This window comes from Phyllostomus hastatus, unplaced genomic scaffold, assembly GCF_019186645.2.
Source record: "Phyllostomus hastatus isolate PE091 unplaced genomic scaffold, TTU_PhHast_1.1 phas_contig_86, whole genome shotgun sequence".
In the NCBI taxonomy this organism is placed as follows: Eukaryota; Metazoa; Chordata; class Mammalia; order Chiroptera; family Phyllostomidae; genus Phyllostomus; species Phyllostomus hastatus.
Window position 1 is genome coordinate 53117135 of NW_025333977.1, and position 14817 is coordinate 53131951.

The 14817-nt window shown below is 33.4% G+C and overlaps 1 protein-coding gene across 13 annotated transcripts in view; it reads left to right on the forward strand.

Moving 5' to 3' along the window:
* Positions 1–14817, forward strand: part of ROBO2 (roundabout guidance receptor 2) — a 1629349-nt gene that overhangs the window by 1547344 nt on the left and 67188 nt on the right. For all 13 annotated transcript variants that reach the window (XM_045851089.1, XM_045851086.1, XM_045851087.1 and 10 more), the window contains 3 exons: positions 5687–5918; positions 8744–8868; positions 11042–11213. In XM_045851089.1, the coding sequence (XP_045707045.1) occupies positions 5687–5918; positions 8744–8868; positions 11042–11213 (529 nt within the window). The remainder of the gene's footprint in view (positions 1–5686; positions 5919–8743; positions 8869–11041; positions 11214–14817) is intronic.

Here is a 14817-nt window from a genome sequence, read left to right on the forward strand (position 1 = left end):
AAACAACAAAACTGGATTACCCTTCTCTGAGTATTTTAAAGAAATAACTACTTTACCCATTCCCATTAAGTTCCTCAACAAAGGAATTTGAGGAAAAAACTTGTTTTACATCAGTTCTTAATTTATGTTGGAACTATAAAACACAATGATAGAATCATTCCAGTCCTCTCAACAATAAATCCATGGAACAAATCCAGATCAACAAGTCTTTTTTTTTTATCCTCCCCCAAGAACATTTTTTTTTAGAAAGGAAGGGAGAGGGAGAAACAGATGTGATGTGAGGGAAACATTGATTGGTTGTCTTCTCTTACATGCCCTGACCAGGCATCAAACCTGCAACCTGGTTATGGACTTTGACCAGGAATCAAATCCAAGACATTTTGTTCTATGGGACAACGTTCCAACCAAGTAAGCCACACTGGCCAGGGATCATCAAGCCTTTTTTGAGAACCAATTTTGTGCTAGATTTCGGGGGGCTTATACAAAGAGACACAAGTCTATTTGAGAGAATCATGTAACTTTTTAATGAAAGTACACAGGGATAAGTGTCATAACAAATATATACACACCCTATAGAGAGAGGTGTCAGTCAAAGATGAAGTGGTGAACTCTATCCTCAAACACCAGAAAAGGTACTGACTCTCATCTGCTTCTCTTTGAGGAAACATGGAGGCATTATTTATTAAAATAAAAGTACCTTAGAATTTCCTTAATTCAAATCTGCTTTTAAGATGAAATTTAGACAAATATGTAGTTGAGTGGAAGGTGTTTTAATGGTGGAATTTCAACATATGATCCCAGATGGGGCATTTTGTTACTTCTTACACCAGACCGAGGGCCATCTATCTGATCAGTCATATTTTGGGCCCCTAAGTGCTCAATTGAGCGATACTTTAACAAAAATAAAACTAAGTGTATAATATTTCAAGAGTAATTATGATTAGGACTACATTGCTTCTAATTTTATTTTTCACGTAATTTCACATAGACATCTCTATTTTCAGCACATAATGGTTTCTATTCTTCTGCTCCCATGAAGGGAACATAATGAGCTCATAATTCTTCCAGTGACACAGTAGCAGTATTATCTGCCATGCCTCTTCCATCCTTCTGTATCTTTGTCCAGAAGAAAACTAACAAGGCCAAGGAAACAGTTGTATTTTTAATAGCAGATTTTTCCTTATACTAAATTGAAAAGGTCTTCTCTGCTCTGTTGGGCGTTTTGAACAGGCTTTTTAAAGCTGCTTCTAAATGTGGGAGTTATTTGGATAAGAATCAAAGTCATTATGTTCATGAAGTTAATCACTTTAAAAGTCATTAAATTCAAAAGAAAAAATCAAATTAGATCAAAATTGCAGGTCAGTAGTCTGGGAGTTTTTTCAGGAGAGGGACCGTGTGATATTCATCTTTATATCCCAAGAAGCTTGTCATTTCAAGTTTTTGTATCTCCCTCCTTTATGAGCTTTACTTATAAGAGTCTGGAATCTGTTCATAATTTCTGTTTTTTCAGAGCAAAGCATCATTTCTGGGATACCCTTCCAATAACTATCTGCTGAATGATTAGCCCTGTTTTTCATGCAATTTTTTCTTTATTTTAGAAAAGAAAGTGTTCAGTTGTATCACAGGCTATTGTTCCCACGAGGTAAGCATGTAGTTGAGAGGTAAATGTAGTGAAATAAAGCCAGACAGGGGTAAGTTTGGTTACCAAAGAAATTATGACCAACTATTTTATTTCGATGTCATATTTTCAATTTGCTAAATGTGCATGTTCTTTAAATTATCATATTGTTGGAGTTAACAGATGTGTTGGTTTGAGGGGAGAAATATATTTCCCAGCCCATGTGTTCATATTTGGGGTCAAGTGAGGTGAGTTACCAATGGTTAGCAGGATTCAATTACCAAACATATATGTTGTTTGTACTAAAAAAAATCCATATGCCCCACAAGGCTAATCCTGAAGCAACAATAGTTAGCAAATGGTACATTCTAAAAATGACTGCTTTTATAATGAGGGTATGCATAAATTATAAGAAAATGACTGTTTCATAAGGAAAATAATAATAAATACCATCTTTAAAAGTTTATTCTGGTGTGTATATGTATGTGTGGGTTTGTTTTGTTTTGATTCAAGGACAAAAAGAATCACAGACCCTTTGCTCCTAAATATAACAACAACTGGAGTTGAGAGAATGCCCTTGGTAAACTAGTTTCAGAACTCAGCTAAATCGAGATCAGTCACTAAGCAGACTAAGCCCACCTGAGAAAATTTATTTTGAATGTTCAGTTTAAGGGGTTTTTATTTTAATTAAAAAGATAAATATTAAGCATCTTAAAATTTCAATGTAAATGTTGCTTTGAGGGTCACATGTGGACCCCCGTTTTTAGTATATTCCTTACCCAACAGTGATGCTTTATCATTGTGCATCACTGAAACATGCCAAGGCTTTAACTTATGTTAGTCATTTAATTGTGTCTGTGTTCTTGTGCTAACATGGATATTACTTGAGCAAATTAAGTAACCTGAGACTCAGAAAGTTTAAGAGGCTAAGCTGTAAGACTAAACCTCTCTTCATCTTTTCACTTTGTCCTAAAGACAACTTTTTTTACTCATGTTTCAGAAAATAACAATTTTTAAAATTCAGTAAATCCATGGAATTATGTACAAACTCATAATCAAAACATTAATAAAACTAGTAACAAGCACATATGGTTTAACTTGAAAATGACTACCTGTCAAAATGTGCTTCAGAAGTCAATGGTGGAGAATGCATATCCAATAAAAATCCCACCTATTTTTTAAAGGTAGTCCTCAGCATTTTCATCTTTGCTTCCATCTGTAACAACAGATATTTTTTTTTCTGAAAAGAATGTATTACAACTGTACAAAATCCAGTTAAACTACTTAGTTATTAAGCAGATCATTAGAAAATACTGGTTGGAGGCCGTGCACACTGAAGTGAGCGAGGCAGTATTGTGCAGTAAACATTAGCTTCATAAAGTCCCTAAAACACTTAATTAATGAAAACCAAACATGGATAAAACCAATTTACCCTGATTTACAGACTCCCTTCATCTGGAAACAGCTGCTTAATGTTCTTCTTAAAAACACAGCTTGCTTCTTTCAGTATTAACAAGCTATTATTGTGAGTTATGTCTTTCTTTCAGTATATAAATTCACTTAAAGTGAATGCAGAGAAGTTTATAAAATGCAAGCTTAATGTTGTTCTAACATATGCCACAGTGATTTTTTTGAACACTGACAGTTTTGATGAAGCATATCTCTCTTTGGATCCCATAAATTTATTTTTTTCTTTGTAGCTGCCTTGTTTTATAATGTCAAAACAACTTCTGCTTTTCAAAAAATATGTTCAGTTTTACAAACTTATAGCATGGATGAGGGTTCAAAGACCATGAGGTTTGCAGTAGAGATGGACTTATTTTTTCATGGCATAACCTCATACAAGAGTAGCACAAATTTCAGAAAATCTTTGAGGGTTAGAAAGCTGTTAGGTAGGTAAAGGAATTCTTACTAGTTGAAACTCAACTGTGGAACTGGAATTCGCTATACATAGAAACTCACATGTTCATGCTCACCAGATTCATGAATTTTTCTAACTTGGACATTCTGAAGGCAGAAAAAAAATACGTCCCTTTGTTCCACTGTATTTTGACTGAGATTCTGTGGGGGTGGGAGGATAATATCTTTATTAAAGCTGAGGGTAGTGATAGTGAAACAAGGAAGGTCTTAGCATGGGAGGAGCAACAGGAGAGCAGAGGCTGGGCTGCCTTAGCTCACTGGGAAGTTAGAGAAAAAGTGGCTTTGGGGATTGGTTCAGGGGATTAGCCTGGGACAAACTGTCGACTGCCTTAGAGTTTAGGAGATGTAGGGCAGTGGGGAAAGCAGGGGAAGAAGGAGGGAAAGGGAATGGCATTGAAGACCATGCATGTGGGTTCCTTTGTCTTGAGGCTTGTATCTCTCTCCTGCAGACTGGAATCTTAGGGCAGGTGTCAGGGGATGGTTCCAGTAGAATAGTCACCAGTTTTCCAGGTGTGCCCTTTCAGGGTCATGGTCTCCACTGATTGATCAGTAACAGGGTGGGTCTTTAGTCACTGCAGTTGATTCTGGTGTTGTCCACCTGGTTTTGCTGCTTTTCAACTTTCTGTATTTACTTAATAAAAGTAAATGCTACAAGTCAAAGTTAGAATACATGAAAGAATAGCTTTTATTTGTAATGTGTTAACAATTGGATAAAGATATTTGAACAAGCTGAAATAACCATTTTTATCATTGCCTATTCTATTTTCTCTCTCCTCATCCTTCCTAAAATGAGGTTCTTCCACCTCTTCTTCATTCAATTTTGCACTTTATTTGTGAATTATGTCAAGTTAAAGGCTTTTTGGAATATGACTATTAAACTATAATGTATGGAATATTAATTGGAGAAGGTGCTATGGTAGTTATATTTATGAAGCATTTCCAGAAACATGGTAAGACATTTAAAAATAGCTAAAAATCCATTTCTCTCTGAAAATTAAAAAAAATGGTAAAACTCCAATAGATTATTTCATAAATGTACAAAGAGAACATGTTTCACTTTTAGCTTACATTTTATGTATTCATTTTTATTTTATTTATGAGTGAACAAAAAACTTTCAAATTTGTATTTGATATGAGTTTTCATATTCAAAATCTGAGATTTTCATTAAAAAACAGCTGCTTATCCTCTATATACTAAGTGAATAAAAAGATCAGAAAGTTGTCACATTGTGGCAGTAGTGGGACTACTGGTAAATGAATTAAAGACCTTAATATTTATCAATGGGTACAAGCTTTAGCTCCACAACTTTTAGTCTCCCATACACTTCCCCCACCAACAGGAATTATACACATGTTGTTCCTGCTCTTTGTCCATGGGATGAATCCCACTGTTCTTGTAGATCTCAGCACTGTCTTCAGGCAAACTTCATCTTCCCTTCCTGATTCAGTCAACTTCCTCTCCACTCTAGGCTTTCTTAGCTTCTTGTACATCTCAATCACAACACTTACCTATGTGTATTTGTTGTGGCTGAAACTTGAATACTGTTTGGGTGATCATTGGACAACGCCCACCTTCCATATGGCTTCCACACACCATGAGGGCAAAGACTGACTCTTGCCAGTTTCCATTTTTATCCCCAGATTTTTGCAAAATTCCTGGTGTTTATTGGTAGGAACTCAAAAACTGTTTTGAGCAAGTAAAGGTAATAATGAATGAACAAGGGATAATAAAGGAAATCCCTGACTAGTAGCACATTACCTATACAACCACAAAAATAAGAAATGTTGAATATAGGAAAAGAACAAACAGATAAGAAATAAAGCTAGAAAAATTGACGGGTCTAGGTCCTGACAGAATTTTGTGCTAATCCAAAGAATTTTAATTAAGTAGGTATCTTAGATGCCATGAAATATTTTAAATAGGAGAGGGAGTTGTCTCTCTCTTCAGTTTCGAAATAGAACAGAAGCAATGCGAACTCAGAATTGGAAGAGGATGTAAGAAGCAGGAATGTGAATTAGAAAGCCGTGGCATCACTTAGATGATAAGTGATGAGGACTGAAACAGGGACAAGAGAAATGAGGGTAGATCCATTATGTTGTCGAAAATACTTCCCTTTGGTTTCAAAATCATTTTGCTATGTTTTTCAGGTTGATCGCCAGCCCCAGTTTATTCAAGGCTACCGAGTGATGTATCGTCAAACGTCAGGACTGCAAGCTACATCAACATGGCAGAATTTAGATGCTAAAGTCCCAAATGAACGAAATGCCGTTTTAGTCAATCTGAAAAAGGGGGTGACTTATGAAATTAAAGTTCGACCTTATTTTAATGAGTTCCAAGGAATGGATAGTGAATCTAAAACAGTTCGAACTACTGAAGAAGGTCAGTATTCAAATTTCTAACATTTACCAAATTTAAACCATAATGAAGCCAATTTCTGTTGAAGTTCTAGTTAATCATCTTCCTTAGAAGAAAAGCTTGAAAGCCTTTAAAAGTGACTCCAGCAAGTGTTATTTTCTCTTTTTATTCTGAAAATTCCCTAAAATCTGACAACTCAAAAATAAAAAAAAATTCAAGTAATTTGAATTTTTCGTAAGTAAACATTTTCCCAAAACCTTGTTTGTCAGTACATTGGAATTTGATTCTAATATTTCCCAATGTAGCCCTGGCTGGCGTAGCTCAGTGGATTGAGCGCGGGCTGGGAACCAAAGTGTCCCAGGTTCGATTCCCAGCCAGGGTACATGCCTGGGTTGTAAGCCATAACCCCCAGCAACCACACATTGATGTTTCTCTCTCTCTCTACTCCCTCCCTTCCCTCTCTAAAAATAAATAAATAAAATATTTTTAAAAAGTAATATTTCCCAATGTATATTTGTATGTGGATTAGGCTCACTGGGCTTCAATAAAGGACAGGCAACTGGAAATTCAGGAGCATAGGCTGTTCACTGTCACTTCCTTTTTTTTTTTTGTAGTAAAACCTGACCTTGTCTTTTATATGTCTCCTTCCCTGTGGCCTCTGCCAGCCTGACTCATCATTTCTAATTCAGGGAGTTGCTTGCATGTTTGCAATAGCTTTCTTCTTAATGCTGTTGCCTCCCCCTCTCCTCTTGCCTACTCTCTAAAGTCAACCTGTGATGGACATGAATAAATGTGGGTCTCAACCAGTCCACTTACTAGGGTCTCCTTCACTTAACTAGAGGCTTATAAATTCTGTAATAAACATAAAAAAGAGATGTCAACTATAATAAATTCCTCCCTTTTCTGCTTTTCTACTAATTTTATAACTTCCAAAAAAGCCTTTTTTCTAAATATATTTTATATAAATTAATATACCAGCCTTAAGAAAATGTATATAGGTAACATGTACATGTTTGACCCAAGAACTTTTAAATTATGTACATCTCCTAATAAGCAACACAGTGAGAATGTTGTCCTGACATATGTTTATAAGTGTGATAAACTGACTTGGGCAGAAGTGCGTGTTTTTAGAAGTATCGCTAATCTACTTCTAGTATACGGAAAGAAAAATGACTAAAAATTAATAATAGTGTCATCACTATTACATTTTACTTTATGTTGAAAATTTGTAGTACTAACGAGGGGTAATTCAATACAGAATGCTATGTTTGGAGCGCATTTCCATAAATCCATTTTACTGCAGTTAGACATTTCCTCTGGATTAGACATTTGTCAGCATTCGCGGTATGTTCCTCTCCAGTTTCTGTGGTTTTCTGAAGGTAACAAACGGAATTTCAGTGGCCTGTGCTGGGAAACGATGAATGGCAATCTGTGCTCTTTCACGTCACTAGAAGGAGCTGAGCAGAGGAATCATTGACCTGCCGGGGAGCAGGCACAGTGTTCTCTCCAAGCCAGCAGGAAGGCCAATGAGAATCCAGTTCTCAGAAGTTATTTTACAATGCAGTCCACTTCATAACTTCAAAACTGGTTGACAGATGGTTAGGCTTATGTCATTGTGCCATATTTTGGAGCAATATTATCACTTAGAAGAGTAGTGAAGGATGGGGCAGTGGTATGTGTGTGCCTGTATCTGAATGCAAATATGGCCATACCTCAGTGAAGTATGTCATGACAGGTTTACTGAACATGGGAGACCTTGTTGATAGGGTTTATGAATGTCTTTTACAATTCAATCGCATATATTTTCAAAGGGCTAACCTGTGTAGCATTGTGAAAACATTGACCCTCTTACAAAATAATCCTTTGAATTTTGTTTTAACTCTTAGTACTTTGATATTAATTTTTTTCCTTTGGTATAAACTCAGAGATTCACTGAAAATTGATGTTTTCCAGCAAAATTAGTATTTGTTAGCTCTCAGATACACTGTAGGAGAGAAGCTGCAGTCTCAAATCAGACAGTTCTCCTCATTCACCTTTTCTCAGTATGATTACAGGAGAAATCACAAAGGAAGAGAATGTAAGAAATTAAAATTTGTCCATGTCACATTTGACCCAGCAGGCACTGTTTTCATTTATATCTTTAAAATTCCTTAGCTATCAATATAAACAAGTCTGAAAGCTTCAATTATGAGTCAGTTTATAGTGGTCAAAACACAAGTATTTTTTGTTGCTAATATTTATAACTGTGTTTCTGTTTTTACTTGTTAAACTCAAACTAAAATGAAATAAAAAGCATGTCAGTAATGCCACCACTCAGAAATAATGGCTGATAAAATTTGGGAACACATCATCTCAGAATATTTTGTACGGCAGTGTTTTGTTTCATCTGTTGTTTTTCTTTTTCAGAAAGAGCCTACTAGAGTCAAAAGAATCAAAGTTCTAGAATCAGACATACTGTGTCCAAATTCTGCCTTGTTGTTTGACTCGGCCTCTTGCAGTAGACTTTCATTTTCTTATCTGTAAAGCTGAGATGAGAGTTGCTCTTACATCCTGAAGTTATTGTGAGAATTAAATCTGACACTCAGCTCTCTGCTGGGTACATAGTAGAATGCTAGCTGTTAAATTTATTATTCCGTTCATATTATCACAGCTATTATATTGACTTGAAATCCATCCATTATATGTAAAAGCTATTTTATAAAAACTGTCACTGTCCAATACTACATGCACATTTAGAACTGCTAAAAACCAGAACCTCGTTCATCCTGTCTTTACACTCAGATTCTGCATGAGCGTTGATGCACACGAAGACTTACAGTTTGTGTTTATTCTAATTACTTCCTGTGCAGCCCCAAGTGCCCCTCCACAGTCTGTCACGGTGCTGACAGTTGGAAGCCACAATAGCACAAGCATTAGTGTTTCCTGGGATCCTCCCCCTCCGGATCATCAGAATGGAATTATCCAAGAATACAAGGTAGGGCCTGCGTGAAGAAGGAAAGCTCCTACAGAAAGGTTTCTGGTTTCCAAAGAAGTCTCAGGTTCAGTGGATGGGCACATCTCTAATGTTCCTCTTGTTGAATTTGAGTGTAAATTGATTTTTATATCTTTGTCTGACGGGTCAAAAAACAAACGAACAGGGGATTAAAACGTAAGTCTAAGGTCAGAGATAACACAGACTCAGTTGCACAAGTAAACCACAACAGTGGAGGGGTATTTTGTTATTAGATTTCTGTGTAACATGCCTTCTAGAGGAGTTTTTAAAATTGTGTTCTCAGAAAAAGATACTTGAGGGGTTTAGAGAGTCGGACTGTGATAGGAGGGTGTATCGCACTAATTCCTGCTCTAAGTTCTGTTTTTGTCAGTTTACTTCAGTTTTGTAAAGATATTTCACTCAAAAAAGGAAGCCATTAAAAAAACAAATTTTGAAAAAAAACTGCCTTACAAAAAATTGGTTGATTATCTCATTTTCAACTCAACTGGTTACTATTTAGAGAGAGTATATATATATTTTCTCTTCGTCATCATTTGATGTTTAAGAGGCAGAAGATGAAAACTTTGAGATTCTGATTAGGTGATGTTATTAGACCTCATGGGAGAGGAAAACACCTCTTCATTCAACCTTGCAAAAAATGTAAAAGTATGATTTTTGTTATTAATAAATATATACATAATTCTGACAAAAATATACTATCTTGGTCCATTAGAATAGAAAACTAGATACCCTACTTTACTCCAGAAATTAACAGTTGATAGGTGAAATTAAGCTGACTTATTTAACTCAAAATATTGCAGAGTGAATTAAAATATGTCTAAGAAAAAAATCATAAATTTAAAATAGGATTTTCTTAAATTAATGTTTAACTTACTGAAGGAAATGTGGAGAATGTGCATAAGCTTTTAAAATTACTCCCATCACACTATAAAGACATGTGCCTAACAAATAAAAGAATAAGTTGGTTTAAAACAAGATAATTATGTAGATTCTAAAATTTTACAAGTGTTTGGATATGTTGTTTTAAGGGCAAGAATAATGGTGTGGTGTGTCTTTGTGTGTGTATGTATATTTTAATAAGGCTAAGATTTTAGTTTCCTGTCATCTGGAACTAAATATCATAAACTTTCATTTACTTAAAAATTGATTTCTTTTTACAACATGATAATTTGTATCATAAATTATGAACTTTCTCACTCATATGAGATTGTCATATTTTGGTAACAAATATATATTTAGTTAAAGACTATTCCTTCATTAATAACAAGGTATAGTACAAATCAAAGTCATATAATTCACAGGAATCATTTTAAAGAAATAGTTTCAGAAACTTAGATCTGTTTCAGGAAACAACCCTGTGTGTTCCTTGTGTGTCCATAATATGAAACACTATTTAACAGGAATGCAAAGATGCATACACAGTACCATTCGTTTTACAACACATTGTACAGTAACAGATCTCCACATCCCAAGAGAAAGTGTGCCTTAAAGTTTCTTACTTGAAGTAGAAGTCCAGCTTTCCTCACATCCGTGTTTAAGGACTTGCCACCAGTTTGCTCTCATGCATGTGTGTGTGTATATGGGGACATCGATCAATATGAGGATTTATTACTGTCAATGTAAATATTCACTTTAATTTCATCTCAGTCAATACCTATAACTTAAGTCAATTAATCGTTTTAACTACTTCTGTGTAAGTTAATATTTTCTTAAATGAAATATAAATTACTTAGATATACACCTACATACTTTGAATATTACAGCTCATAATCACTGTATTTTAATAGATTATGCATATAATAAATCTTGATACATAAATTAAGCAGAAGAATTTATGTTTTAATCCATATGCAAATGCTGTTTTAAACCAGGGACCACTTTCTAGAGGCATTAAGGGAATTACTGTGTTATGAGCATGCAGCGCTCATTATCAGATAAAAAGGAACACGGCGTAGCTTCAGCTTTCCTTATTGTTCTTCCCTTAAGAAACACGCATGGACTGCAGAAATCAGGCTTTAAGAAATGTCAATTACAAATACTTCTATAAGCCTAGGTAGTAGACTAATCACTACTAACAAAAACATCTATTATATTCATCTAATTACCAGAAGGATAATTTTATCTTCTTTTGTTATTCACTTCACATTTTTTGTAGATCTGGTGTCTGGGGAATGAAACACGATTTCATATAAACAAAAGTGTGGATGCAGCCATTCGGTCTGTAATAATTGGTGGATTATTCCCAGGTGTTCAATACCGGGTAGAGGTTGCAGCGAGTACCAGTGCAGGGGTTGGAGTAAAAAGTGAACCACAACAAATAATAATTGGTGAGTAACAACCTGTGTAGCCTGTGCTTCAGAATCTGTCAGCTGGTACCAAAGTAGATCATTTTTGACTCTGCATACTAACAGTGAATATGCAATAATGAATGAGAGGTTGCGTACACCATAAAGGCAAATGGGTTAGTTTACTAGAGTTTCTTAAAAAATAATTAGTGCTTCTCTTAAAAAATAATTAGTGCAACTTCTCATGCTCTTAAGACTCCCATAGGGAGTAAAAGGGAGAAAACTGTACTTAAACAATGATTAAAATAAAATTAAAAAAAAGATTCCCATAAATTCTTAAATTATAATTACTAAGAGTTTAATGGCTGAAACTTTATTTGAAAATTATTTTAATCAATAGGTTTAGTAGTAATTTTGATGCCATTGAAATATAATAAGAAATGAGGCAATTCCTAAAAAAAGGTGCATTATATTTTAAATCTGCATGCTTTCTCTTAGCCAGAAACATTTTAAAATTTAGCCAGAAATAGGCCAAAAGAAACTTTGTAATCTGAATAAAATATCCCAAAGAAGAAATTCCTATTAAATCTATTATTATGACAGAATCCTATCATATGGATCATGCTTGCCTGTTTTTGAAATATATATAAGTTAAATAGTACAGAATATAATATTTTATATATGGCTTATTTCACTAAACATGTTTTTAAAATTCACCCATATGTATTATGCAATTCATATGTTTTATTTCTGAGAAGCATTAATTTGTGTGAATATATCATATTTTGTTTCTTTTCTCTTCAGTAAATGAATATTCTTGGGTAAGCTATTTTGAGGACATATTTTTTAATTTCTTTTGGAGAAATATCTAGAAGTGGAATGGCTGGGCAATAGGATTGATATACTTTGACTCTGTAAGAGACTTTAAACACTTTTTTCAAATTGTATAATTTTTAACTCTCATTAGCAAACAGTAATTCTTCCAATATTTCTACATTGTTACAAATATTTGATGTTGCCAATCCATGATTTTAGCCATTCCCTTGAGTGAAAAAAAGTATTTCCTTTCACTTTTCTTTGATAACTAATGATGCTGAACAACTTTATGCATGTGTATTGGATATTCATATACTTTCTTTTATAAAATTTCTGTCTTTGAGTTTTTAAAATCATTTTTGTCTTTTACTGATTTAAAGGAGTTTATACCATTTTGCATACAAATTCCTTGTTATGTATTTGTATTGCAAATTTTTTGCATATCTGTGACTTCTATATTCATTTTTTAATAAATGTTTTGTAGAACAACAGTTTTGAATTTTAGTGAACTATAACTTATCACTCTTTTTTCATGTTTAGTGCTTTGTAAGAGGTTATGTCCTACCTCTAGCTAGTGAAGATGTTTTCTTATATTTTCTTCTGCAAGCTTTATAATTTTAACTTTTATGCTTAGATCTATAGTTCAGCTTCAAGAAATTACATGTGGTTTGAGGGTTGAGGCTTATTTATTTCCAAATATGTATCAAATTTTGTCCACGTCATTTATTGACTTTTCTTTCCCCAGTTGACCATATATATGTGGATCCATTCCTAGATATCCTATATTATTCCATTTCTTTATATGCCTGACCATCTGCCAAACCACTATCTCAATTACTGTTAAGTTTATAGAAGTCATGAAATTGCTAATGTGAATACTCCATTATTTTCTTCTGCAAAATTGTTTTGGTGATTCCAGACCTGTTTTTTCATATACTTTTCAAATCAGCTTGTCAGTTTCTATGTATGTTGAAATTGTTTGTTGAAAACACAGTGAATCTATACATCAAGTTGGAGAGATTTAGTGTTTTGATAGTGAATTATTTTTCTCCAGAAACATGATACACATCTTCATTATTTACCTTTATTTCCTCTCAACAATATTTTGTAGTTTTCAGTGTATGGTTGTGTTAAACATTTTTCTGAGTATTTGATTTTTTTACATTAAGTGGATTTATAAAATTTTCTCTTTCAAATATTCTATATTATATACATATATGTTTAATTTTATATATTGCTCTGTTATCACCTTATTAATTTTACTTATTTATTTTAATAGTTATAAAATACTTCTTCTGAGTGTATTTGGATAATCTTTTTTCTTTCTCCTTATTTTTGTTAATATGATAAATTCTGTTGAATGATTTCAAAGGTAAATAAACTTTACATTCCTGGAGTAAATCCCATTTCATCAGAATATATTATGCTTTTTACAGATATTACTGGATCTGATTTGCTAATATTTTGTAAAGAATTTTGCATCTTCTCATGAGGGATATTGATTTGTAGTTTTCTTTCCTTCTAGTGTGTTTGTCAGGTTTTGGATTCAGAGTTGCTAGCTTGATGAAATGGGTTGGGATGTAATCCTTCCTCTTCTATATTTTCTAAAAGTTTTGTCAGGCCTTGTATTATTTCTTCCTTAAATGCTTTCTAGAATTTAGTGATGGTATCTGTCCCTAGAGTTTACAATATTTTGATGAATTTGCACTAATTTTGGATTTTTATTTCTTCTGCATTGGTTGTGGTAAATGGATTTTTGGGTTGTGCTCACTGATGAATCTGCCTTATCCACCTAAGTATTTAAATCTGTTAGCACATGCTTACCTTCAACATATCCTTATTTATATTCTCTTTAATTGAAATGTTTGTAAGGTGTGTAATAATACCACCTCCTTTATTCTTATATATTGAAGACTACTGTGTTTACTCTTTTTCTTTCTTCCGCTTTTTTTTGTTGTTCTCACCACCTCATCTCTCTCTAATTTTAATCAGTCTGGACGAGGATGTGTAATTATTAATATTCTTCTCAAGGTATAAACTTTTGACTTTGTTAGTTTTATTTATTTGTTTTCTAATTAATCTATTACTGCTTTTTGTTCTGCTTACCTTTATGTTCCTTCTTAAGATAGAAACTTAAATCAATTATTTGGACTTTTCTTCTTTCTAATATGAATATTTAAAGTAATAAATTTTCCTCCAAAGTGATCAATTTCCCTCTAAGCACTTTTTCAACTGAATCTTGTAACTTCTGATATTTTGTGTTGCCTTAATAACTTTTGCTTGATAACTTTGATATAACTTTTGACGAGTTAGGTTTTTATTTATTATATCATTGAAAGTGCTGTCTACTTTCCCTAAGAATTTCTGTTGTTATGCAGAAATTATTTAGAGGTGCATTGATAAATTTCCTAATGTTTTAAGATTTTCCAGGTAGCTTTTAATTACTAATTCATAATTTAATTCCACCACAGTTTGAAAATGTGTATTGTATGCATATGGCTTTTTATTTATTTTATTTATTTTATTTTATTTTTATTGAATTTATTGGGGTGACAGTAGTTAATAAAATTATACAAATTTCAGGTGCAAAATTCCACAGCACATCTTCTGTATACTGTATTTATTGTGCTTTTACCGCCCCAAGTCAAGTCTCTGTCTATCACCATTTATCTCCCCAACCTTCTCCACCTGAAATCTATGTTCTCTGATATTAGTATAGCCACATCATCTTATGTTTACTTGGTTTGTTTTTTTACCCTTTCATTTTAACCTTTGTTCTCTGTATTTAATGTGTGCATAACAATATATATATTGTTAGCTCTTCTTTCTT